The following is a 19,746-nucleotide window of genomic DNA, read 5'->3' as shown; positions in this document are numbered from 1 at the left end:
CCTGTGCCTAGGGGTGATGCTACCACACACAGAGCCTCTCATTTTATCTCTTTGGCCCCTAAGACCTCACTACCCAACCTAATAACTATTGTGAACACCACAGACACCCCTACCTCACGGCTCCTTTCCCTCCCCTCCGTCTCTGACACTCACTGTGCCCACAGGTGGTGGCTCCTACTATCAGCTCCCCTGTCTGCCAAGAGCAGCTGGTGGAGGCCGGACGGCTAGTGGCCAAAGCCGTGGAGGGCTGCGTGTCCGCCTCCCAGGCCGCCACAGAGGACGGGCAGCTATTGCGGGGAGTGGGAGCAGCAGCTACAGCTGTCACCCAGGCCCTGAATGAGCTGCTGCAGCACGTGAGGGCCCACGCCACAGGGGCTGGGCCTGCTGGCCGCTATGACCAGGCCACTGACACCATCCTCACTGTCACCGAGAACATCTTTAGCTCCATGGGTGATGCTGGTAAGGACAGCCCCCTGGGAAGACAGAGAATCCCAGTGAGGTTCCCGAGTCCACTGGAAATTCCCTTTTAGACCCATCACCCCCCACCAAGGACTCAGCACAGTGGGCTGGGTGTTTAATCTCTGAAATCTCCAGTTCCCCATCTGTAAAGCAGGAATATGATATCTGCTCTGCCTTCCTTGGTGTATTTAAAGAACATACCAAAGTATACACAAAAATAGATGGAAAATGGTATTAAGAGATAGCATCCCCATTCTACTCCCTAACCCCCAAAATCCTTCACAAGGAGTCTCATCCTCTCAAGACTTCTTGTGGAAAATACACATTGGAGACTGCCCCCCCGCCCCTCCCCCCATCAAAATGCACCAGGAAATCCGTTCCTTTCCAAGATCCTAAACCCAGGAAACAGTAACTCCAGGGAAATCACTTCAAGAACTTTTTTGTCTCCTTACTGTCCCTAAAAGCCCTACCTACCTTGTCTGCACCACTTTCCTCCACCACGACACCCTCTCAGTGTCTCTGGCTCCCTTCGCTGACTGTGCCTTCGCTCTCAGGTGAGATGGTGCGACAGGCCCGCATCCTAGCCCAAGCCACCTCTGACTTGGTCAATGCCATCAAGGCGGATGCCGAGGGGGAGAGTGATCTGGAGAATTCCCGCAAGCTCTTAAGCGCCGCTAAGATCCTGGCCGATGCCACAGCCAAGATGGTGGAGGCTGCCAAGGTAGAGAGCCTTCTGTGCACACCCCCAGACTGGGCCCTGTAGGGAAGTAGAAGGGTCCAGATAGTCACCCTCATTTATGGGAGGTGAAAAGTAGAAGATACAAGAGAACAAATAACAGGAGCACTGAGGAAATAAATACACCCCTAGGCGGTGAGTGGATGGCGCCAGGCTTCCAGCCAGTGTGACTCCCAGAGTCCTTGCTGACTGACAGGAAACTGTACCCTTTTTCTTACTCTAAGTCCAAGGCCTGCGGTTCCTACTTTGCTGCCACCACCTGTCTGCTTCCTGGATCCCTCTGCTTCCTGGTCTCCTGTGAATGCACGCGGGCATTCAGTCCCAGGGGATCCGCTGCTAGCAGCACAGAGACAAGGCAGTGGGACACAGGGACACAAGGGTGCAGAGGACTGTCAGGAAGAAGCCAATAGATTCCCAGGCTCCCTGGGCTCTGGGGCTCTTCATTTTGCAGGAGTAACCAGGGCCCCTGCTTTGGTATCCCTGAGATCCCTGCTCTAAACTGCATCCTTCTTGTCCCAGAGAGCCCTGCTCACCCCCATTTGCTAGTGGTATTTTGTGGGGAGGGGGGGATGAAATATGGCCGCTTCCCCAGAGAGGGGAAGCAGAAACAATTCTACCTAAGGAAGGGATTTCAGCATCCCAGACGGAAGCCAGAGCCCCTTTAGGCTCCCCTTTTGCCTGCCTGAGGTAGCTCGTCTCAACTATGATTACCTTTCAGTGGGGGTGGTTAGAAATGACTTCAGGAAAATACCTCTGAGTTTGGAGGGGTCAGGGAAGAGCTTATTTCGGGTCCACAGGGACACAGGGTGGTAACTGTCCCCTGGCCACTTCTCAGGGGGCAGCCGCCCACCCTGACAGTGAGGAGCAGCAGCAGCGGCTGCGGGAGGCAGCTGAGGGTCTCCGCATGGCGACCAACGCAGCCGCACAGAACGCCATCAAGAAAAAGCTGGTGCAGCGCCTGGAGGTGAGGCTGGGAACCAAGCCAGTGTAGGTGCTGTGGGAGGAGTGAAACTGGGAGGGATGTGCGGGGACGCTGATGTTTCCTTGGGGGGATAGCACGGGCAGGGTAAGCCAGGGACAGGGTATAGGAATGTCTGGGCCTCGTCCTCACTATTCTGTCCTTAAAGCACGCAGCCAAGCAGGCTGCAGCCTCAGCTACACAGACCATCGCTGCGGCCCAACATGCAGCCTCCACCCCCAAGGCCTCTGCCGGCCCCCAGCCACAGCTGATGCAGAGCTGCAAGGTGAGACGCCAGGAAGCGCCTGGGGGCGGGAGGAGGCGTGGGAGAAGGGGGACTTTTCCCCCAGCTTGCGGAGAGGTGACTCTGATGACATTTTCACCTGCAGGCTGTGGCAGAGCAGATTCCACTGCTGGTGCAGGGCGTCCGAGGGAGCCAAGCCCAGCCTGACAGTCCCAGTGCGCAGCTAGCCCTCATCGCTGCCAGCCAGAGCTTCCTGCAGGCAAGGCACCTTCCGCTCACCACTCAGACCAGACCCTTCCCACTCCTCAATAAGGCCTTATATTTAATCAATTTCAATCTCTGCCAATAGCCTCTCTCCCAGTACTGAGCCCCAGTGCTCACCACATCCTGACCATCATCAGTCCCTGTACCCAAGCCCAGAGGGCGTATGGTACACTTCATCTGCCCACCTGTTCCCCAACAGCCAGGTGGGAAGATGGTGGCAGCCGCGAAGGCCTCAGTGCCAACAGTTCAGGACCAGGCATCGGCCATGCAGCTGAGTCAGTGTGCTAAAAACCTTGGCACCGCACTGGCTGAACTCCGTACCGCTGCCCAGAAGGTATAGGAGCTGGCTCTCTTTTTGGAAGATGAGGGGGGGAGTCCTAGGATAATGGAGAATCTGTTCAGAATATCCTAAAATGGGTAATTGTGTGACCTGAGGTGTGAGGGAGACACAGTGTACCTCCTACACCTCAACCCCCCCGCCCCCTGTATCTTTGTAGGCTCAGGAAGCATGTGGGCCTCTGGAGATGGATTCTGCTCTGAGTGTGGTACAGAATCTAGAGAGAGATCTGCAGGAAGTGAAGGCAGCAGCTCGAGATGGCAAGCTTAAGCCCTTACCTGGGGAGACGGTAGGTATTCGAAAGACCTCATTCTTACTCAAACCCTGAGGTCTTCCTTCTCACCCGTGCCCCAGAGCTGCCCAGAACCTTCACTCAAACTGCCAGCTGTCCCTGAATAGCTTCTCAGGTTCCCTCTTCCCCGTTCCTCCTGCACCTGATCCCCTGAATTTCCCCCTTCATCCCTAGATGGAGAAGTGTGCCCAGGACCTGGGCAACAGCACCAAAGCAGTGAGCTCCGCCATCGCCCAGCTGCTGGGGGAGGTTGCCCAGGGCAATGAGAATTACGCAGGTACGTGGACAGGACTGGGAATGGGGCATGTGGTGAGGAGGATAGGGGAATGGGAGTTGGATGGAGGAAGCCACTGGCATCAGGGCCTGGCAGTGAAGGTGCCTTTTCCCCTCCTTTCTCTCTCCTTGTTTCCCCAGGTATCGCAGCTCGGGATGTGGCAGGTGGGCTGCGGTCACTGGCCCAAGCCGCCAGGGGCGTAGCTGCCCTGACATCAGATCCTGCGGTGCAAGCCATTGTGCTTGACACAGCCAGTGATGTACTGGACAAGGCCAGCAGCCTCATCGAGGAGGCGAAGAAGGCAGCTGGCCATCCAGGGGACCCTGAGAGCCAGCAGCGGCTTGCGCAGGTCAGGTATTGGGACAGGGCCACTCCCTCCCTCTCCCCCAGATCCCATCAGAAGGCCTACCCTGACGGGGGAAGAGTCTCATCGACACCGCAGCTCCTCTCTGGATTCCTCCCTTCCTTCTCAGTCTTAGTAGAAGTGTCTTAGCTAGACTGAGGCAGGGGCCTAGCTGAAAGCCACATTTGGGGAAGTTTGGTCACCATCAGTTGATATCCTAACGTGATACCCTAGTCTGTTCAGCTAAAACACCCCCTTTCTGCTTTCACTTTCAGAGTCTCCCATGGGTGGAGGAGGGGATCTCCCAGTTGTTTCCATTTTGGCAACCCGTCTCCTTTCCCACCTCAGGTGGCTAAAGCAGTGACCCAGGCCCTGAACCGCTGCGTCAGCTGCCTGCCTGGTCAGCGAGATGTGGACAATGCCCTGAGAGCAGTGGGAGATGCCAGCAAGCGACTCCTGAGTGACTCGGTAGGAGGACAGGGGTGTGGGGGGAACACAGGGAGGATGAAGGACTCCAAGCTTCTACCTCTGGACCTCTCCTTGACCCTGACTCCCCAGATGTATCCCTTTTCATTGCCCCCAGGCTCTGTGCCCACCTCTCAGCGCTCCTTTACCAGACTCTCCCTCATGTCATTTCCCATTCTTGCACCTGATTTTGTCTCTGACCCTGCAGCTTCCCCCCAGCACCGGGACTTTTCAAGAAGCTCAGAGCCGGCTGAATGAAGCCGCTGCTGGGCTAAATCAGGCAGCCACAGAACTGGTGCAGGCCTCTCGGGGAACCCCTCAGGACCTGGCTCGAGCCTCAGGTCGATTCGGACAGGACTTCAGCACCTTCCTGGAAGCTGGTGTGGAGATGGCAGGCCAGGCTCCGGTACGAAGAGGCACTGGGTCCTGTTCAAGGGTTAGAACAGAGGCATCTCTGTGACCACGGAGTCCTCACCTGCTCCTGGCTCACTCCCCTCCCCAGTCTCTAGCAGTACTTGAGTGTCTGGGACAGAAGATCCCTTTTAGAGACAGATAAGAAAGGACTGGACAATGTGTTGACCTTCTTGCCTTCAACAGAGCCAGGAGGACCGCGCCCAGGTTGTGTCCAACTTGAAGGGCATCTCCATGTCTTCAAGCAAACTTCTTCTGGCCGCCAAAGCCCTGTCCACAGACCCTGCAGCCCCCAACCTCAAGAGTCAGCTGGCTGCAGCTGCCCGGTATGTAGGAGCTGGGAAGCCCAGCCCTAGAATGTTGAAGAGACTGGGGAGGGGACATCTCATGAGAAGTCCCTGGCTTAGGAGTTGTTCCAGGCAAAAGAGAAATGGCTAGAGACTTCCTCCACGTACAGGATGCAGAAATGATGACCTTTGCACCCATTCACTTGCCTTTCTCTTCCTCGCAGGGCAGTGACGGACAGCATCAACCAGCTCATCACCATGTGCACCCAGCAGGCGCCAGGCCAGAAGGAGTGTGACAATGCCCTGCGGGAATTGGAGGTGGGCTCTGTCAGGCTAAATGGGGTTGAGGTTGAGGAAAGGGTTCTTGGTTGGAGGGTGAGGGGGCGTCTTGGATCTCACTTCACCCTCCCCCTCTACAGACGGTCCGGGAACTCCTAGAGAACCCGGTCCAGCCCATCAATGACATGTCCTACTTTGGCTGCCTGGACAGTGTCATGGAAAACTCAAAGGTAAGTGCACCCAGGAACCCAGGAGGGCAGAGGACAGGAAGATGGAACTAACCGGGGGCTGCTCTATCCCTCTGAGGACAGGCTCTGACTCTCCTGACACACTCTGTTCCTCAGGTACTGGGTGAGGCCATGACTGGCATCTCCCAAAATGCCAAGAACGGAAACCTGCCAGAGTTTGGGGAGGCCATTGCCACAGCCTCCAAGGCCCTCTGCGGCTTCACCGAGGCAGCTGCACAGGTTATTCTCCTGAGATGGTCCCTGGAATGCCCCTGCTTTCCCTACCCCACCTCCTCGCAGCCTGACACACTTGCAGATAAGTCAAAAAGTTATGCTTGCAAAGCCAACTGTATGGAAACTGGGGATCTTTCCCCCTCCTAAAGTAGAGATATTTGTCAGCAATCATAGAACACCAGCAATTCTGATCACTGTCACTCCTGAGCCCTGGTGCTTTGAGTTATGGTTACACTGTCCAATCATTGGGCTGTTTCCAGACCCAGCTTTCTTGGTATATGCTGATTAGCATATGCAAATTATTTTCACATAATTATTACTTCGGGGGGGGGGCGCGGAGCAGGGGGGTGTGCCGCAGGGCATGTGGGATCTTAGTTCCCTGACCAGGGATCGAACCTGGGCTTCCTGCAGTGGAAGTCTTAACCGCTGGACCACCTGGAAAGTCCCCACATAATTGTTACTTTATTAGAATAGTACCAGGGACTAAATTTCCAGTTACTTGCGTCACCACTTAACTTTGCCTTTTCTGCATTATGAAGTGTAAAACAACCTATTAGCTCAGAGTATTTTGCTTTCATATATAAATCCTTAAAACAAACTGGCTTGAGAGCTCATCATCTCAGACTGTTTCCCTGAAGGCCTATCATCCTGCTCCTTCAATCTCCCTACCTCCCTGTGTCCTGTTCTGTTGGGTGGCCTGCTGTATATGGTTTGACTTATTTCTGGAAAAGCATGAAGAGGAAAAAGCAAAGCTACCATGTGTTGGGTGAAGTAAGAATCAAACCTTATGATGGTCTTCCAAGCAGAAACAGATTTTGGCAACCATTACACCCATCCCTTCCCTCTTTCCAAATCTCTGAAGCTTGGAGGTATCGTAAGTGTTAATTAGCCTAACACCCTCTGTAGTTTTACAACTATCTCTAAAAGAGGTTTTGTGTGTGTGTGTATGTGGCTTTCAAACTTTTTTTTACTGCCACTTACAGTAAGCAGTACTTTTCACCTTAAGACCCAGCATACAAACACATACACATAGAATTTTAATAAAAACCTTATTGTGTGTCTTTCCTTTTTTTGTGTACTTTTTTAATCTTCTGAAATGTTTGAACAAATTTAACAAAACAGGAGAGGTTTTTTTCCCTCTTATAGTGTAACTGTAGCTAATACCTCCACTCACATAGAACCCTGGCCACTAAACTTACCCCTGCTCCCCTTTGTCCCCACTATCGCTATTCGAGTCCCACCTAAGGAATATTCCTTATTCCTCACCTCACCTCTTCTCTCTCCCCAGGCTGCATATCTGGTTGGCGTCTCTGACCCCAATAGCCAAGCTGGACAGCAAGGGCTGGTGGAGCCCACGCAGTTTGCCCGAGCAAACCAGGCAATTCAGATGGCCTGTCAGAGTTTGGGAGAGCCTGGCTGCACCCAGGCCCAGGTAAGTCAAAGGGACAGGCACCACGGACAAGCCTGGGAAAGGCTGCTGAGCCAGGACAGACCAGCCCCTGGGGGGAGAAGGAGATGCAGGACACGTGGGGAAGGAGAGCTTGGGGCCCCAGCTCTGACCTCCCACCCACAGCATCTCTGGGTCATTGTCTTCTCCGGCCGTGCTTCTCATTGTTCCTTCAGTTACTGCCAAGTTCACCACCTCTTTATGGATGTTTGAGCTCACTCTCCTACAGAGCCTGTTACTATTTCTCCATTAGTGTGTCGGCTTTTCATCTTCCTTTCCCCCACACCCTGCTCATGCTCATCTTTGGGTATCTCTCTGTCTCCCAGATCTGGACTTTTCAGGTGACTTTGTCTTTCCTAATTAGACTTCCAAGGGTATGGCTATACATCCCCCGAGCTAAAGGGGCTGCTCCCTGGAGTGGACACTTCCCTCCTGCCCTCATCGTGGCTCTTGCACGTTTCTGTCTCCTCAGGTGCTCTCTGCAGCCACCATTGTGGCCAAACACACGTCTGCACTGTGTAACAGTTGCCGCCTGGCTTCTGCCCGGACTGCGAATCCTACCGCCAAGCGCCAGTTCGTACAGTCGGCCAAGGAGGTGGCCAACAGCACGGCCAATCTTGTCAAGACCATCAAGGTTCCCGGTGTTTGAATTCTCAGCCTCTCCCTGACCTATCCAGTTTTCTCTCTCCTGACCCCCTGTCATTCCCTGAGGCTTTCTACCAAATCCCACCTGCCTGAGCCCAAGGCCTTTCCTATCCACGCTGGTCATCACCAGCCTCTCCCCACACCCTTTAAGCTCAGGAGGGAGACCTGGGCTGCACCGCCTTTGTCTGCAGTCCGTCCTGAGGGCCTCCCCATCACTCCCTCTCCAGGCGCTGGACGGGGCCTTCACAGAGGAGAACCGTGCACAGTGCCGAGCAGCAACGGCCCCGCTGCTGGAGGCTGTGGACAATCTGAGTGCCTTTGCGTCCAACCCTGAGTTCTCCAGCGTTCCCGCCCAGATCAGCCCCGAGGTGAGGCCGGGTGAAGGCAGAACGGATGGGCCGTCTGCTGCCTCATCTTCCCAGGAGTCTTGAGATTCACCTCCCTGCTTCCCCTCTCCCCAGGGCCGGGCTGCCATGGAGCCCATTGTGATCTCTGCCAAGACAATGTTGGAGAGTGCTGGGGGCCTAATCCAGACAGCCCGGGCCCTGGCAGTCAACCCCCGGGACCCCCCGCGCTGGTCGGTGCTGGCTGGCCACTCCCGTACTGTCTCAGACTCCATCAAGAAGCTCATTACAAGCATGAGGTACAGGGGGCGGGCTGGAGAACCGGTGTGACTGGGGGATATACGTTGTGACAGAATGGAGGGGTGGGCACTTACATGCAATGAGATGGGATGGTGTTGGAGGACACCTGTTGTCCAAGATTTGGGGGATACAGGGAAAGGCAGGCTAGCCTTATGTTAAAGGGACGTTCTTGGTGTTGGAGCCTGTGATGTGTCTGCAGGGACAAGGCTCCAGGGCAACTGGAGTGTGAGGCGGCCATTGCAGCTCTGAACAGCTGTCTGCGGGACCTAGACCAGGCTTCCCTTGCCGCAATCAGCCAGCAGCTTGCTCCCCGTGAGGGAATCTCTCAAGAGGTAAGGGGGAAGGGGGTTCTATGAAAGGTGTCTGGGAGGAGCTATGGCAGGCTTGAGGAAGGTGGGGGATCTGGGAATGGGCTTCATAGAAACATCGAGGGTATGGAACATGCCAAGGGGGTTAGTTAGTTGGATGTGGAAGGAAGAGTGGGGTCCTGTGCAACTAGAGGGTCCCTTTGCAGGTCACAGTCAGAGCTAAAGTTCGCTTCCTCCCCAGGCCTTGCATACCCAGATGCTCACTGCAGTGCAGGAGATCTCCCATCTTATTGAGCCACTGGCCAGTGCTGCCCGGGCGGAAGCCTCCCAGCTGGGACACAAGGTACCTGGGGAGACACGTGGGGAGACCGGGATAGGGTAAACAAGGGTACCTGGCCCGGCTGACCCATTCCAATCCCCTGCCTCAGGTGTCCCAGATGGCCCAGTACTTTGAGCCACTCACCTTGGCTGCAGTGGGTGCTGCCTCCAAGACCCTGAGTCACCCTCAGCAGATGGCACTCCTGGACCAGACCAAAACCTTGGCTGAGTCTGCCCTGCAGTTGCTGTACACGGCCAAGGAGGCTGGCGGTAACCCCAAGGTACTGAGGGCCGGGTTGAGAGGCTGCTTCTATAGTAAGAGAAGCAGGAACAGCTGGGCCCCAGCTCACTCACTCTGCCCCACAGCAAGCAGCTCACACCCAGGAAGCCCTGGAGGAGGCTGTACAGATGATGACAGAGGCCGTGGAGGACCTGACAGCCACCCTCAACGAGGCAGCCAGTGCTGCCGGGGTTGTTGGCGGCATGGTGGACTCCATCACCCAGGCCATCAACCAGGTTGGAGTCTTGGGGTGCCCATGGACAGAGCCTACTGTGGACCAGGGTCCCTGAGCCCAGTGGCAGAGACCAACAATCTTTCCCCTTCCCCCATTCTCTCCCCTTAGCTAGATGAAGGACCAATGGGTGAACCAGAAGGTTCCTTCGTGGATTACCAGACAACTATGGTGCGGACAGCCAAGGCCATTGCTGTCACCGTTCAGGAGATGGTGAGTTTGGGAGAGAATAAGAGGACTGCTCTTGGAAAGTTGAGTTTGGACATAACTTCACTTCTTCCACTGTCTCCAGGTAACGAAGTCAAACACCAGCCCTGAGGAGCTGGGCCCTCTCGCTAACCAGCTGACCAGTGACTATGGCCGTCTGGCCTCACAGGCCAAGCCTGCAGCTGTGGCTGCTGAAAATGAAGAGGTAACGTGGAGGCAGTTGTGACCTTCCCCAGCGCCTCACAGAAAACCCCAGAGGCATGCCCCTTGTCCCATCATGTCAGCCTCTGGGGCTGTCCCACCCTCGCCCCCTCTGATCTTTCATAGGAAGGGGAACTCCTCCTCAGGGCCACTCCACGAAAGAGTGATCAGGGCTCTGCATAGGGACAGCATCAAAGCCTTTGGTCACAGACATAAAGGAGACAGCCCAGGATCTAGAGCTTTCCTGGTCTGCCGCTGTTTCTCTGCTGACCCTCCTCTGGGCCTGTGGCTGCTTTTCTGCTGTGCTGCAAGCCTGTATTCCCTTCCTAGTTCTTCCGTGTTGTAAAGCCCTGAAGCGCTTCCTTCCCTAAGCTCCTGGCTTTCCAAGAAAGCAAGTAATTGGATCTTAGCATGACACACCTAATCCCCAACCCCAAACCCCTCCACAACCGCACACAGGCCAAATTGTAAGCCATGGCCTCTGATTCAGATACCCCAGCATGAAGTGCTTCTCCCCTCCTCCTCACTGTGCTTAACAAGGTCCTCACAGCTGGTGCCCACAAGCCAGTATTTTCCATGTGTGGGAGGTGACCTCCTGACTAAAAGCTATGACACAGGACAAGCCTGTGCTAGGCGCTTTTCTCACTACCTCAGTCTGCAGTGCATGGTTTCTTAGGTCCTTAGTGACTCCTCTGAGCGCACTGGACGTAGCTGAGCGCCTCTCGTAAAATCCATCTCCTTTTTTCATGTGCTCACAGATAGGTGCCCACATCAAGCACCGGGTTCAGGAACTGGGACACGGCTGTGCTGCTCTGGTCACCAAGGCAGGCGCCCTGCAGTGCAGCCCCAGTGACGCCTACACCAAGAAGGAGCTCATAGAGTGTGCCCGGAGAGTCTCTGAGAAGGTGACCGAGCTCATGCCCACGGACTGAGGGCCAGGCTCCCCAGCCCTGCAGCCTTTCCCGTCCTCCTCCAGCCTTCCCAGCCCTCTCCTCTGTCCCTTCTCTCAGACACCGGTGACCTTTCCCTTTCACGGGGCGCCGGCCGCAGTCGCCACATGACTCTCCTCCCCCAGGTCTCCCACGTGCTGGCTGCGCTCCAGGCCGGGAATCGTGGCACCCAGGCCTGCATCACGGCAGCCAGTGCTGTGTCCGGCATCATTGCTGACCTCGACACCACCATCATGTTCGCTACCGCTGGCACACTCAATCGAGAGGGCGCTGAAACTTTCGCTGACCACCGGTGAGGAGGGCACTGGGCCTCATGGAGGCAGGGTGGGGTTTGGGCCACAGAGGCTGGAGGGGCCGGGGGAGGCCTGAGAAGAGCTGACTAGGCCGGACCCTCCCCCAGAGAGGGCATTCTGAAGACTGCAAAGGTGCTGGTGGAGGACACCAAGGTCCTGGTGCAGAATGCAGCTGGGAGCCAGGAGAAGTTGGCACAGGCTGCCCAGTCCTCTGTGGCCACCATCACCCGCCTCGCCGATGTGGTCAAGCTGGGTGCAGCCAGCCTGGGAGCCGAGGACCCAGAGACCCAGGTATCCAACTCACACCCCTAATTCTGGCCAGAACCACTTCCTGTTCCCCCTTTTCTTCCCACAGACCAGAGCCTCTGCTCTCCCACACAGGTGGTGCTGATCAACGCAGTGAAAGATGTGGCCAAGGCCCTGGGAGACCTCATCAGTGCAACAAAGGCTGCAGCTGGCAAAGTTGGGGATGACCCTGCCGTGTGGCAGCTCAAGAACTCTGCCAAGGTCGGAGGAAATGAGAGCTGCTTCTGGGGAGGGAGCGGATCATTGTGCTTCCTCCTGTTCCTTAAAATGATCCCTCCTTCCCTCCCTCCTCTGATGCCCCCAGGTGATGGTGACCAATGTGACATCACTGCTTAAGACTGTGAAAGCTGTGGAGGATGAGGCCACCAAAGGCACACGGGCCTTGGAGGCAACCACTGAGCACATACGGCAGGAACTGGCAGTGAGTGCAAGTCTGGGGCATCGGGGACTTGGGTCGGAGAGCAGGGTCGTGATAGATTGTGAACTTGCGCCACACACACACACACACACACACACACACACACACGTAGATACACAGTCTCCTGCTCGTTGCCAGACTTCTTACACGAGCTGCACTCGTGTCTTCCCCTTCCTCACCTATTTCCGCCCTAGCATTTGACACCTCCCTTTCATCCCCCCACTTTCTCTGGTCACCAGTGGCCTCTTAGTTGCCACATGCAGTGGCCGCTTCTTGGCCTTCATCTTCTTCAGACATTTCCAAAGCAGTTGACTCCCTTAGCAAGCCTCTCTTTGAAAGCCTTTCTTCCTTTGGCCTTCTTGACACTGGCTTTTCTCTTGCCTCCCACATCTCTTCTATAGTCGTCATTGAATCACCTTCAACCTAGTAAACGTAGAGGCCTTCCCAGAACTGCACACATTGCCCTCTTACTCTATCCTCTTCTTTGGCAAGTTTAACCACTCTCTTTATCATTCTCTAACAAGTTGAATTCCAATTCTGAGTTTAGTTATTTTCAACTGCCTGTTTGACATCAGCACCGAGATGCAGTGCCTCCCAACCAGCTGTTCTTCCTGACGTGCTGCTTCCCACTAATGATGGTAACAGCCTCCCGGTCCTGAAGGTTCCCTCTCAGTCATCTTTGACTTCACTGCCTTACTCACCATATCCAGGCCATCGCCAGGTCCTGCCAGCCACCCTCCTCTGTTCTCTTTTCCTTTCATCCCTCCTCTCCAGGCCCACTGGCAGCGTTCTCCCTCACTTTGACTGCTGTGCCAGTTTTCTACCTGGTGTCCCTGCCTTCAGTCTCTATCACTTTCATCTTTCCTACTCATCTTTCTAAGCTTTTTTTTTTTTTTTTTTTAATATTTATCTATTTATTTGGCTGCGTTGGGTCTTAGTTGAGGCATGCGGGATCTTTCGTTGCGGGCTCTAGAGCACATGGGCTCTCTGTAAGTTGTGGCGCGCGGGTTTAGTTGCCCCACAGCATGTGGGATCTTAGTTTCCTGACCAGGGATCGAACCCGCGTCCCCTGCGTTGTAAGGCGGATTCTTAACCACTGGACCACCATGGAAGTCCCTCATCTTTCTAACTTCTAAATTCGTCTTTCTCATCTTCTGTTTTCACCTCTCCTTAGAGATGGCTAAATTGAAATTCCTAACTTTCTGCTTCCCAAACCTGATCATTCCCTCATCTTTCCCATATCAGTAAATGGCACCTCTTAGTAACTCATTTCCTAAAGACAGAAACCCAGCTTTAACATCTTTCTCTCGTTCCCTACATCTGAGCCCATCAGCAGTTCTTTTAGTGCTCCCTCCAGATAGATCTCATTTTCCCTTTGCCCCGTCTCTGCTACCACCACCTTGTCCAAACCATCATCGGTCCTTAGCTGTGTTGATGTGATAGCATCTGTCTAATCTCCCTGCTTCCCCACTCCACTCACCCCCTCCAGTCCATCCTCTCTACACGGTAGCCAGAATAATCTTTTTTTCTTTTTAGGCTGTGCCGTGCAGCTTGTGGGATCTTAGTTCCCCGACCAGGGATTGAACCTGGGGCCACGGCAGTGGAAGCGCCAAGTCCTAACCACTGGACCGCCAGGGAATTCCCAGAATAATCTTTTAAAAATATATATCAGGTTACGTCACTTCAGTGCTTACAACCCTTTAGTGACTGCCCTGGCATCTGTGGTAAAATCCACTCTCCTTACCATCGCCTCCCAGGCCCCAGGGCCCCTGCATTCTCAGCTCCACCCACTGCAGGCCCTTGCTCTTGCTCTCTTCCAGCTTTTTGAACATCTGGTTCCTTCTACTCCTTTAGGCTTCAGCTTAAACATCCCCTCCTTCTGAGGCCTTCCCTGACCACCTTTCTGAAAAAGGACTTCCTTTTTTCTTTCTCATCACAGCACCCTCTTTTTTTCCTTCACAGTCTAGTTTCTCTGCTCGTTTACCTATGTATAATCTGTATCCAAAACCAGAATGTAAGCTCCACGAGAACAAGGACCTTGTCTACCTTATCCCCCATTGCATTCCTAGCACCTCACACAGAATCTGCCACCTAGCTGATCTTTAGTAATTTGTTGGATGAACACATACATCAAAATATTTTTATGACTTTTACATATTATGTGAAATTCTAACTTCCTTATTCTGATATTCAAGACCCCAACAATCTTTTCTCCTCCATCCGTGTATTCTAGAACATTCCTTGATACTCTCCCACTTGACGTCCTGGTTATTCATGCTCTACCACTTACCTAAAATGCCCTCCTGTTATCTATATTTCTTAAGACCCAGCTCCTTGCCCACCTTCACCACTCACCCTGTCAAGGCTTCTCTTTAGTTTATGAATGAAAACCCAGCTCAGAGGTACTTCTTTAATTTCAAACAGATAAATTGTCCCTGATCACTTCAGTCAGAAATGACGACCAGCTGCCTTCTATTATATTAGCTGTGAATGTGTGAAAGTCTCCAAGCACTTGACCTATGATAAATATTCAGTGAATGCTTGTTGAGTGAACACATGGATGAATAAACCAATCACATGACTGCTGCGCTATCTTACAGCCTCACTCACTGTGGAATTTTTCTTCTTGTTCTACCCCCAACAGGTCTTCTGTTCCCCAGAGCCACCTGCCAAGACCTCTACCCCAGAAGATTTCATCCGCATGACCAAGGGTATCACCATGGCAACAGCCAAGGCTGTTGCCGCTGGGAACTCCTGTCGCCAGGAGGATGTCATTGCCACAGCCAATCTAAGTCGCCGTGCAATCGCAGATATGCTTCGGGCTTGCAAGGTAGACATCCTGGTGGTGAGGCAGAAGTTTGAGGCAGTGAGGCAGCTTTAGGGCAGAACATGGTAGGGAGAAACTGTAGGGACTTGGGGGACTGGGAGCTCCCAAAGGATCCTAAAGCTAACATATTACCCGGTGGTATAGGAAGCAGCCTACCACCCAGAAGTGGCCCCTGATGTGCGGCTTCGAGCCCTGCACTATGGCCGGGAATGTGCCAATGGCTACCTGGAACTGCTGGACCACGTGCTGCTGGTAAGGCGGGAGTTGTCTGCTCCTCACACCAGCCTCCCTGAACACACAGTTCCCTTCCCACAGGCCTCAGACCCCGCTCTCTAATTTTTTGTTCCAATCTCCCCCCCAACCCTACCATCTCTTCCCCAAATCTGTTCTTATTTCCAAGTCTCCTTTCCACTGGGGCCCCATCAGTCTTAGCATCTTTGGTTCTCCCACTCACCTCTTCCTCTTTTTGTTTTCTCCTCTCTCCCCACCTGACCTTCTCCTCCTCTACCTCATCATCTCTTCTTTCTTCTCATTTCATCATTCTCCTTGTTCCTTGTCAGCCGGTGAGTGACACACAGCCCCACTGTCTTCACCACGTGTGCCGTGTGATGCCTGGAGTCCACCTGGATAGGCTGTGTGGTGTTTGAGGCTGTGGTGTGGAGCGGTCTAGGAATGGGGGCGGGGTGGGGAGGGTTTTGATCTGCCCTTTTTCAAAGGTCAAGGTAGAAGCTAAGATCTGATGTTCCCTGCCCCCATCTTCCCCAGACCTTGCAGAAGCCCAGCCCAGAACTGAAGCAGCAGTTGACGGGGCACTCAAAGCGTGTGGCTGGTTCAGTCACTGAGCTCATCCAGGCTGCTGAGGCCATGAAGGGTGAGGGGCGACCAGGGGCAGGGAGGGAAGGGAGACCCTTGTCCCGGGGAGACCTCTACTTCCGGTAGTCTGCTCGGAGCTGGCCTCTGCCCGTGGTCCTCACAGATGCCAAGGCCCCGGTGCTAGTAACCGTGCTGCCCAGTGCTCCTGACCTCCCTGCTCTGCCTTAGCCTCTTCCTTTCCCACTTTGTCCCACCAGGAACAGAATGGGTGGACCCAGAGGACCCCACAGTCATTGCTGAGAATGAGCTCCTGGGAGCTGCGGCTGCCATTGAGGCTGCAGCCAAAAAGCTGGAGCAGCTGAAGCCCCGGGCCAAACCCAAAGTCAGTCCTGCTCCCTCCCTCTTCCCTACCCTCAGAACATCTGCACCTTCAGCCCCCTCTTACTTTGCATCTCTCTCTGCAACCTTCGTCTGTTCTTTGCAGGAGGCGGACGAGTCCTTGAACTTCGAGGAGCAGATACTGGAAGCTGCCAAGTCCATCGCAGCAGCCACCAGTGCCCTGGTGAAGGCTGCATCCGCTGCCCAGAGGGAACTGGTGGCCCAAGGGAAGGTAAGGACTCGGATAGCCAGCAGAAAGGGGACAGCAGCAGCTTTGCCGTCCACACCTGCCTGCATTGTAGCCGGGGGGCTCTTAGGACCTGCGGAGAGCACAGGTCTAAGCAGGCTCCCGCCTTCCTCCACAGGTGGGCGCCATTCCAGCCAATGCACTGGATGATGGGCAGTGGTCCCAGGGCCTCATTTCTGCCGTGAGTGTATAACTCCCCCTACATCCCTCTGAGCTTCAGAGACCTGAGAAGGCTGGAGAGGGGATGGACCAGGGCAAGAGGCATATTGTAATCTAATCTCCCTGTTTCAGGCGCGGATGGTGGCTGCAGCCACCAACAATCTGTGTGAGGCAGCCAATGCAGCTGTCCAAGGCCACGCCAGCCAGGAGAAGCTCATCTCATCAGCCAAGCAGGTCGCTGCCTCCACAGCCCAGCTCCTCGTGGCCTGCAAGGTCAAGGCTGACCAGGACTCTGAGGCAATGAAACGGCTTCAGGTGAGGAACCTTGACCCATCCCATTGTACCTTGAGCTGTGCTGCTTTAAACTGTCACCCCCAAGGCATGCTTTCTGTGAGGGAGTTGAGGGACTCTCTCAGCTGGGACCCTACCTGAGTTCTCAACTCATGCTGCCTTCTCTCTACCCAGGCTGCCGGCAATGCAGTGAAACGAGCCTCGGATAACCTGGTGAAGGCGGCACAGAAGGCTGCAGCCTTTGAAGAGCAGGAGAACGAGACAGTGGTGGTGAAGGAGAAGATGGTCGGGGGCATTGCCCAGGTAAGCTCTGTCCCAGACACTCTGAGGGACACTGTCAGCAGGGCGGTCCCAGTGCCCGTGCCGGTCCCAACTACCCTAAACCCTAACGCACACACGCACTGACCCGAGTCCCTGATCTCCATCCCTCAGATCATTGCCGCCCAGGAAGAGATGCTTCGGAAGGAACGAGAGCTGGAAGAGGCGCGGAAGAAGCTGGCACAGATCCGGCAACAGCAGTACAAGTTCCTGCCTTCAGAGCTTCGAGATGAGCACTAGGGCGGCCGCTTCTGTTCGACGCAGACCTAGCCCAGAGACTGTGCCTGCCACCACCAAAGCCTTCTGGGCTATCGGGCCCAGCCTGCCACCCCAGCACTGCCCGAAGTGCCTGCCAAACCCCGGGCCTGGCCCTGCCCAGTCCCACTGCACATCCCCTGTCCCTTCCCGGATCCAAGTGCCTTCATGCCCTAGGGCCCCCTAAGTGCCTGCCCCTCCCCAGAGTATTAACGCTCCGAGAGTATTATTAACGCTGCTGTACCTCATTCTGAACCTGCCAGGGCCCCAGCCCGCTGCACCCCGCCAGCAGCTTCCAGCCAGTCCCCACAGCCTCCGCTCTTCTCCTCCTTTTTGATACTGGCGAGCCCCACCCACAGCTACCTGTGGGGGCCGTGAGGGTGCAAGCCCCCAACAGGTCATGCTCCAATAAAGGTGATTCTGCCTGCAGCCTCTGCCTGGCTTCATGAGGAGGTTCCCCCAGGGCAGGGCAGAGAGAGTGGGATTCAGTTCTGTACCCACTTGATCTGTCTCAGAAATGGAGTGGGGGCAGACCGGCAGTCTGCCCCGAGGCCCCTTCCTCCTACTTGCACGCAGATCCCTGAAGTCATCCTAGTCAGGAAGCTGTCCCCGAGGAGTCGCACTCCTGTTGTCCCCTAGCTCACTGGCCAGTGCCTGCGCCTCACCACGCCTCACCAAGTGTCATTCTTCTGTTGCTGGGACAGCAGCTGCCGCTGCTCTATGCGGCTGCAAGGGACACTCTGTGCTTCATCACTGCTCAGAGGATGTGAACAAATCCAGTCCCTAGCCAAATCCAAATTTTCAAAAAGCAGCTTTGCTGAAAACAGTAAGCCTACGGATACAAGTGTCTGGGCCTAAGAGAACTGTGGCCACAGATTTGGTTGAGGCAGTTAACAAGCAAAAAATCCAACCTGAGGCTGCCTCAGGTAGGCTCAACTGTTGACCAGGTTGGGCACTTCCAGGCCCTCCCAGGCCTCTGCTGCCTAGAATAGCGCTAGAAGAAAAGTAACTGATAAAGCCGGACCCAAGTGTGAGGCCGCATAATCAGAGACCAGAGCTCCCCTAGTGGCCAGGCGGGTGCTGGCAGCCCTGTTCCAGCTGCCCTGCTAACCTGTAGGTTGAGTGGAGGGAAGCGGTCAGGGAGGTGGGTGCTGTGTGCTTCCACATCCGCCCACGCTGCCCACGCTGCATGGACCACCTGGCAGTCCTCTCAGATCTGCCGCTATTTTCATGCATGATTCTTTAACCAGCCTTGCTGCCCAGTGTTATTTCCTTGCTTCTCCGTCCAAGCAGAACACAATTACTGCCCATCTGCTGCTACTCTTGTCACCTCCTGTCACCTCCTTGAAGCCATGACATCTTCTACTCCTATCCCATTAGAGTAAGTTTAAAGTAGACAGAATGAGTTTGTCCTTCCCAGGGCTGCCCATTAGGGGAGGTGCCAACTTCCTACCATCACTCGTGTCGCCTGTGATTAATTCATTCAATATTTACTAAGCCATGCCCATGCTAAGCACTGGAAAACAGAGATGTATTATCACCTCTCTGACGCAGACTGGCAACTGCAATACGTACTGCTGTGGCCCCCTAACCCCAGGTTCAATGTCCTAGCATCGTTGAGGACCTTAGAGATCAAATCCCTTTTACAACTTCCCCAACAAGTGATAGTCCAGCCTGTTTGAACTCCTCCAGCTATGAGCCCAGGACAGCTGCTGACTCCTGCTACCACTTCCCTGCCATATCCTCAGGAACTGTGACCAATCACGTACCTCTCACTAGTGATGCCTCAGGGAGCCTTCTGGGGAGAGACTTGAATACCCATTAGACCAGCAGTTCTTAAAATGTGGTTAGCCCTCCAGCCCCTAGAGGTTCCCAAGACCCTTCCAGGGGTCCATAAGGTCAAGATTATTTTCATAATAATACTAAGACATTATTTTCCTTTTTCACAGTGTCAACATCTGCACTGATGGTGCAAGAACATTGGTGGGTAAACTGCCTTAGTACAAATCAAGGCAGTAGCCCAAACTGTACTACAAATAGTCATTGTAGTCTTCACCACCATGCACTAGCAATTTAAGAAATAAGTGCTGTCTTCTTACTTAAGAATGTCCTTGATGAGGCAGTAAAAAAATATTAATTTTATTAAATCTTAGTCCTTTAGTAACAAGTCTTTTCAATATTCTGTGTGATGAACTGGGAAGTATGCATAGAGCACTTCTGCTGCATACCGAAGTATGGTGGTGTCTCAAGGAAAGCACCTAGACAATTCTTTGAGTTGTGAGCTGAACTAGCTGCTTTTTTCATGGAGCACCACATTTACCTGCAGGAATGACTGACAGACAAACCATGGTTATCAGACTTGGGTATCTGGGAGATCTTTTCTCGAAAAACAAAACAAA

At 54.2% G+C, this 19,746-nt stretch overlaps 1 protein-coding gene across 3 annotated transcripts in view; it reads left to right on the top strand.

Annotated features, from left to right (window-relative positions):
• Positions 1 to 17,776, top strand: part of TLN1 (talin 1) — a 31,636-nt gene extending 13,860 nt beyond the window's left edge. For all 3 annotated transcript variants that reach the window (XM_082404474.1, XM_082404475.1, XM_082404473.1), the window contains 39 exons: positions 165 to 459; positions 1,014 to 1,180; positions 2,031 to 2,159; positions 2,323 to 2,439; positions 2,543 to 2,656; positions 2,861 to 2,995; positions 3,159 to 3,287; positions 3,465 to 3,567; positions 3,705 to 3,913; positions 4,256 to 4,375; positions 4,581 to 4,778; positions 4,970 to 5,109; positions 5,295 to 5,388; positions 5,490 to 5,579; positions 5,694 to 5,816; positions 7,099 to 7,242; positions 7,730 to 7,891; positions 8,130 to 8,270; positions 8,364 to 8,545; positions 8,746 to 8,878; positions 9,096 to 9,197; positions 9,283 to 9,453; positions 9,539 to 9,688; positions 9,796 to 9,897; positions 9,977 to 10,096; positions 10,851 to 10,997; positions 11,168 to 11,334; positions 11,443 to 11,626; positions 11,717 to 11,842; positions 11,946 to 12,062; positions 14,704 to 14,889; positions 15,031 to 15,138; positions 15,652 to 15,757; positions 15,957 to 16,081; positions 16,184 to 16,309; positions 16,443 to 16,505; positions 16,616 to 16,798; positions 16,949 to 17,077; positions 17,207 to 17,776. In XM_082404474.1, the coding sequence (XP_082260600.1) occupies positions 165 to 459; positions 1,014 to 1,180; positions 2,031 to 2,159; positions 2,323 to 2,439; positions 2,543 to 2,656; positions 2,861 to 2,995; positions 3,159 to 3,287; positions 3,465 to 3,567; positions 3,705 to 3,913; positions 4,256 to 4,375; positions 4,581 to 4,778; positions 4,970 to 5,109; positions 5,295 to 5,388; positions 5,490 to 5,579; positions 5,694 to 5,816; positions 7,099 to 7,242; positions 7,730 to 7,891; positions 8,130 to 8,270; positions 8,364 to 8,545; positions 8,746 to 8,878; positions 9,096 to 9,197; positions 9,283 to 9,453; positions 9,539 to 9,688; positions 9,796 to 9,897; positions 9,977 to 10,096; positions 10,851 to 10,997; positions 11,168 to 11,334; positions 11,443 to 11,626; positions 11,717 to 11,842; positions 11,946 to 12,062; positions 14,704 to 14,889; positions 15,031 to 15,138; positions 15,652 to 15,757; positions 15,957 to 16,081; positions 16,184 to 16,309; positions 16,443 to 16,505; positions 16,616 to 16,798; positions 16,949 to 17,077; positions 17,207 to 17,332 (5,463 nt within the window). In that variant the 3' untranslated portion in view covers positions 17,333 to 17,776. The remainder of the gene's footprint in view (positions 1 to 164; positions 460 to 1,013; positions 1,181 to 2,030; positions 2,160 to 2,322; positions 2,440 to 2,542; positions 2,657 to 2,860; positions 2,996 to 3,158; positions 3,288 to 3,464; positions 3,568 to 3,704; positions 3,914 to 4,255; positions 4,376 to 4,580; positions 4,779 to 4,969; positions 5,110 to 5,294; positions 5,389 to 5,489; positions 5,580 to 5,693; positions 5,817 to 7,098; positions 7,243 to 7,729; positions 7,892 to 8,129; positions 8,271 to 8,363; positions 8,546 to 8,745; positions 8,879 to 9,095; positions 9,198 to 9,282; positions 9,454 to 9,538; positions 9,689 to 9,795; positions 9,898 to 9,976; positions 10,097 to 10,850; positions 10,998 to 11,167; positions 11,335 to 11,442; positions 11,627 to 11,716; positions 11,843 to 11,945; positions 12,063 to 14,703; positions 14,890 to 15,030; positions 15,139 to 15,651; positions 15,758 to 15,956; positions 16,082 to 16,183; positions 16,310 to 16,442; positions 16,506 to 16,615; positions 16,799 to 16,948; positions 17,078 to 17,206) is intronic.
• The last annotated feature ends 1,970 nt before the right edge of the window (positions 17,777 to 19,746 follow it).

The sequence above is a fragment of the Balaenoptera borealis genome (assembly GCF_965194805.1).
Source record: "Balaenoptera borealis genome assembly, chromosome: 8".
In the NCBI taxonomy this organism is placed as follows: domain Eukaryota; kingdom Metazoa; phylum Chordata; class Mammalia; order Artiodactyla; family Balaenopteridae; genus Balaenoptera; species Balaenoptera borealis.
Note: the sequence above shows the minus strand (reverse complement) of the source record. Positions and strands in the feature narration are given on the sequence as shown.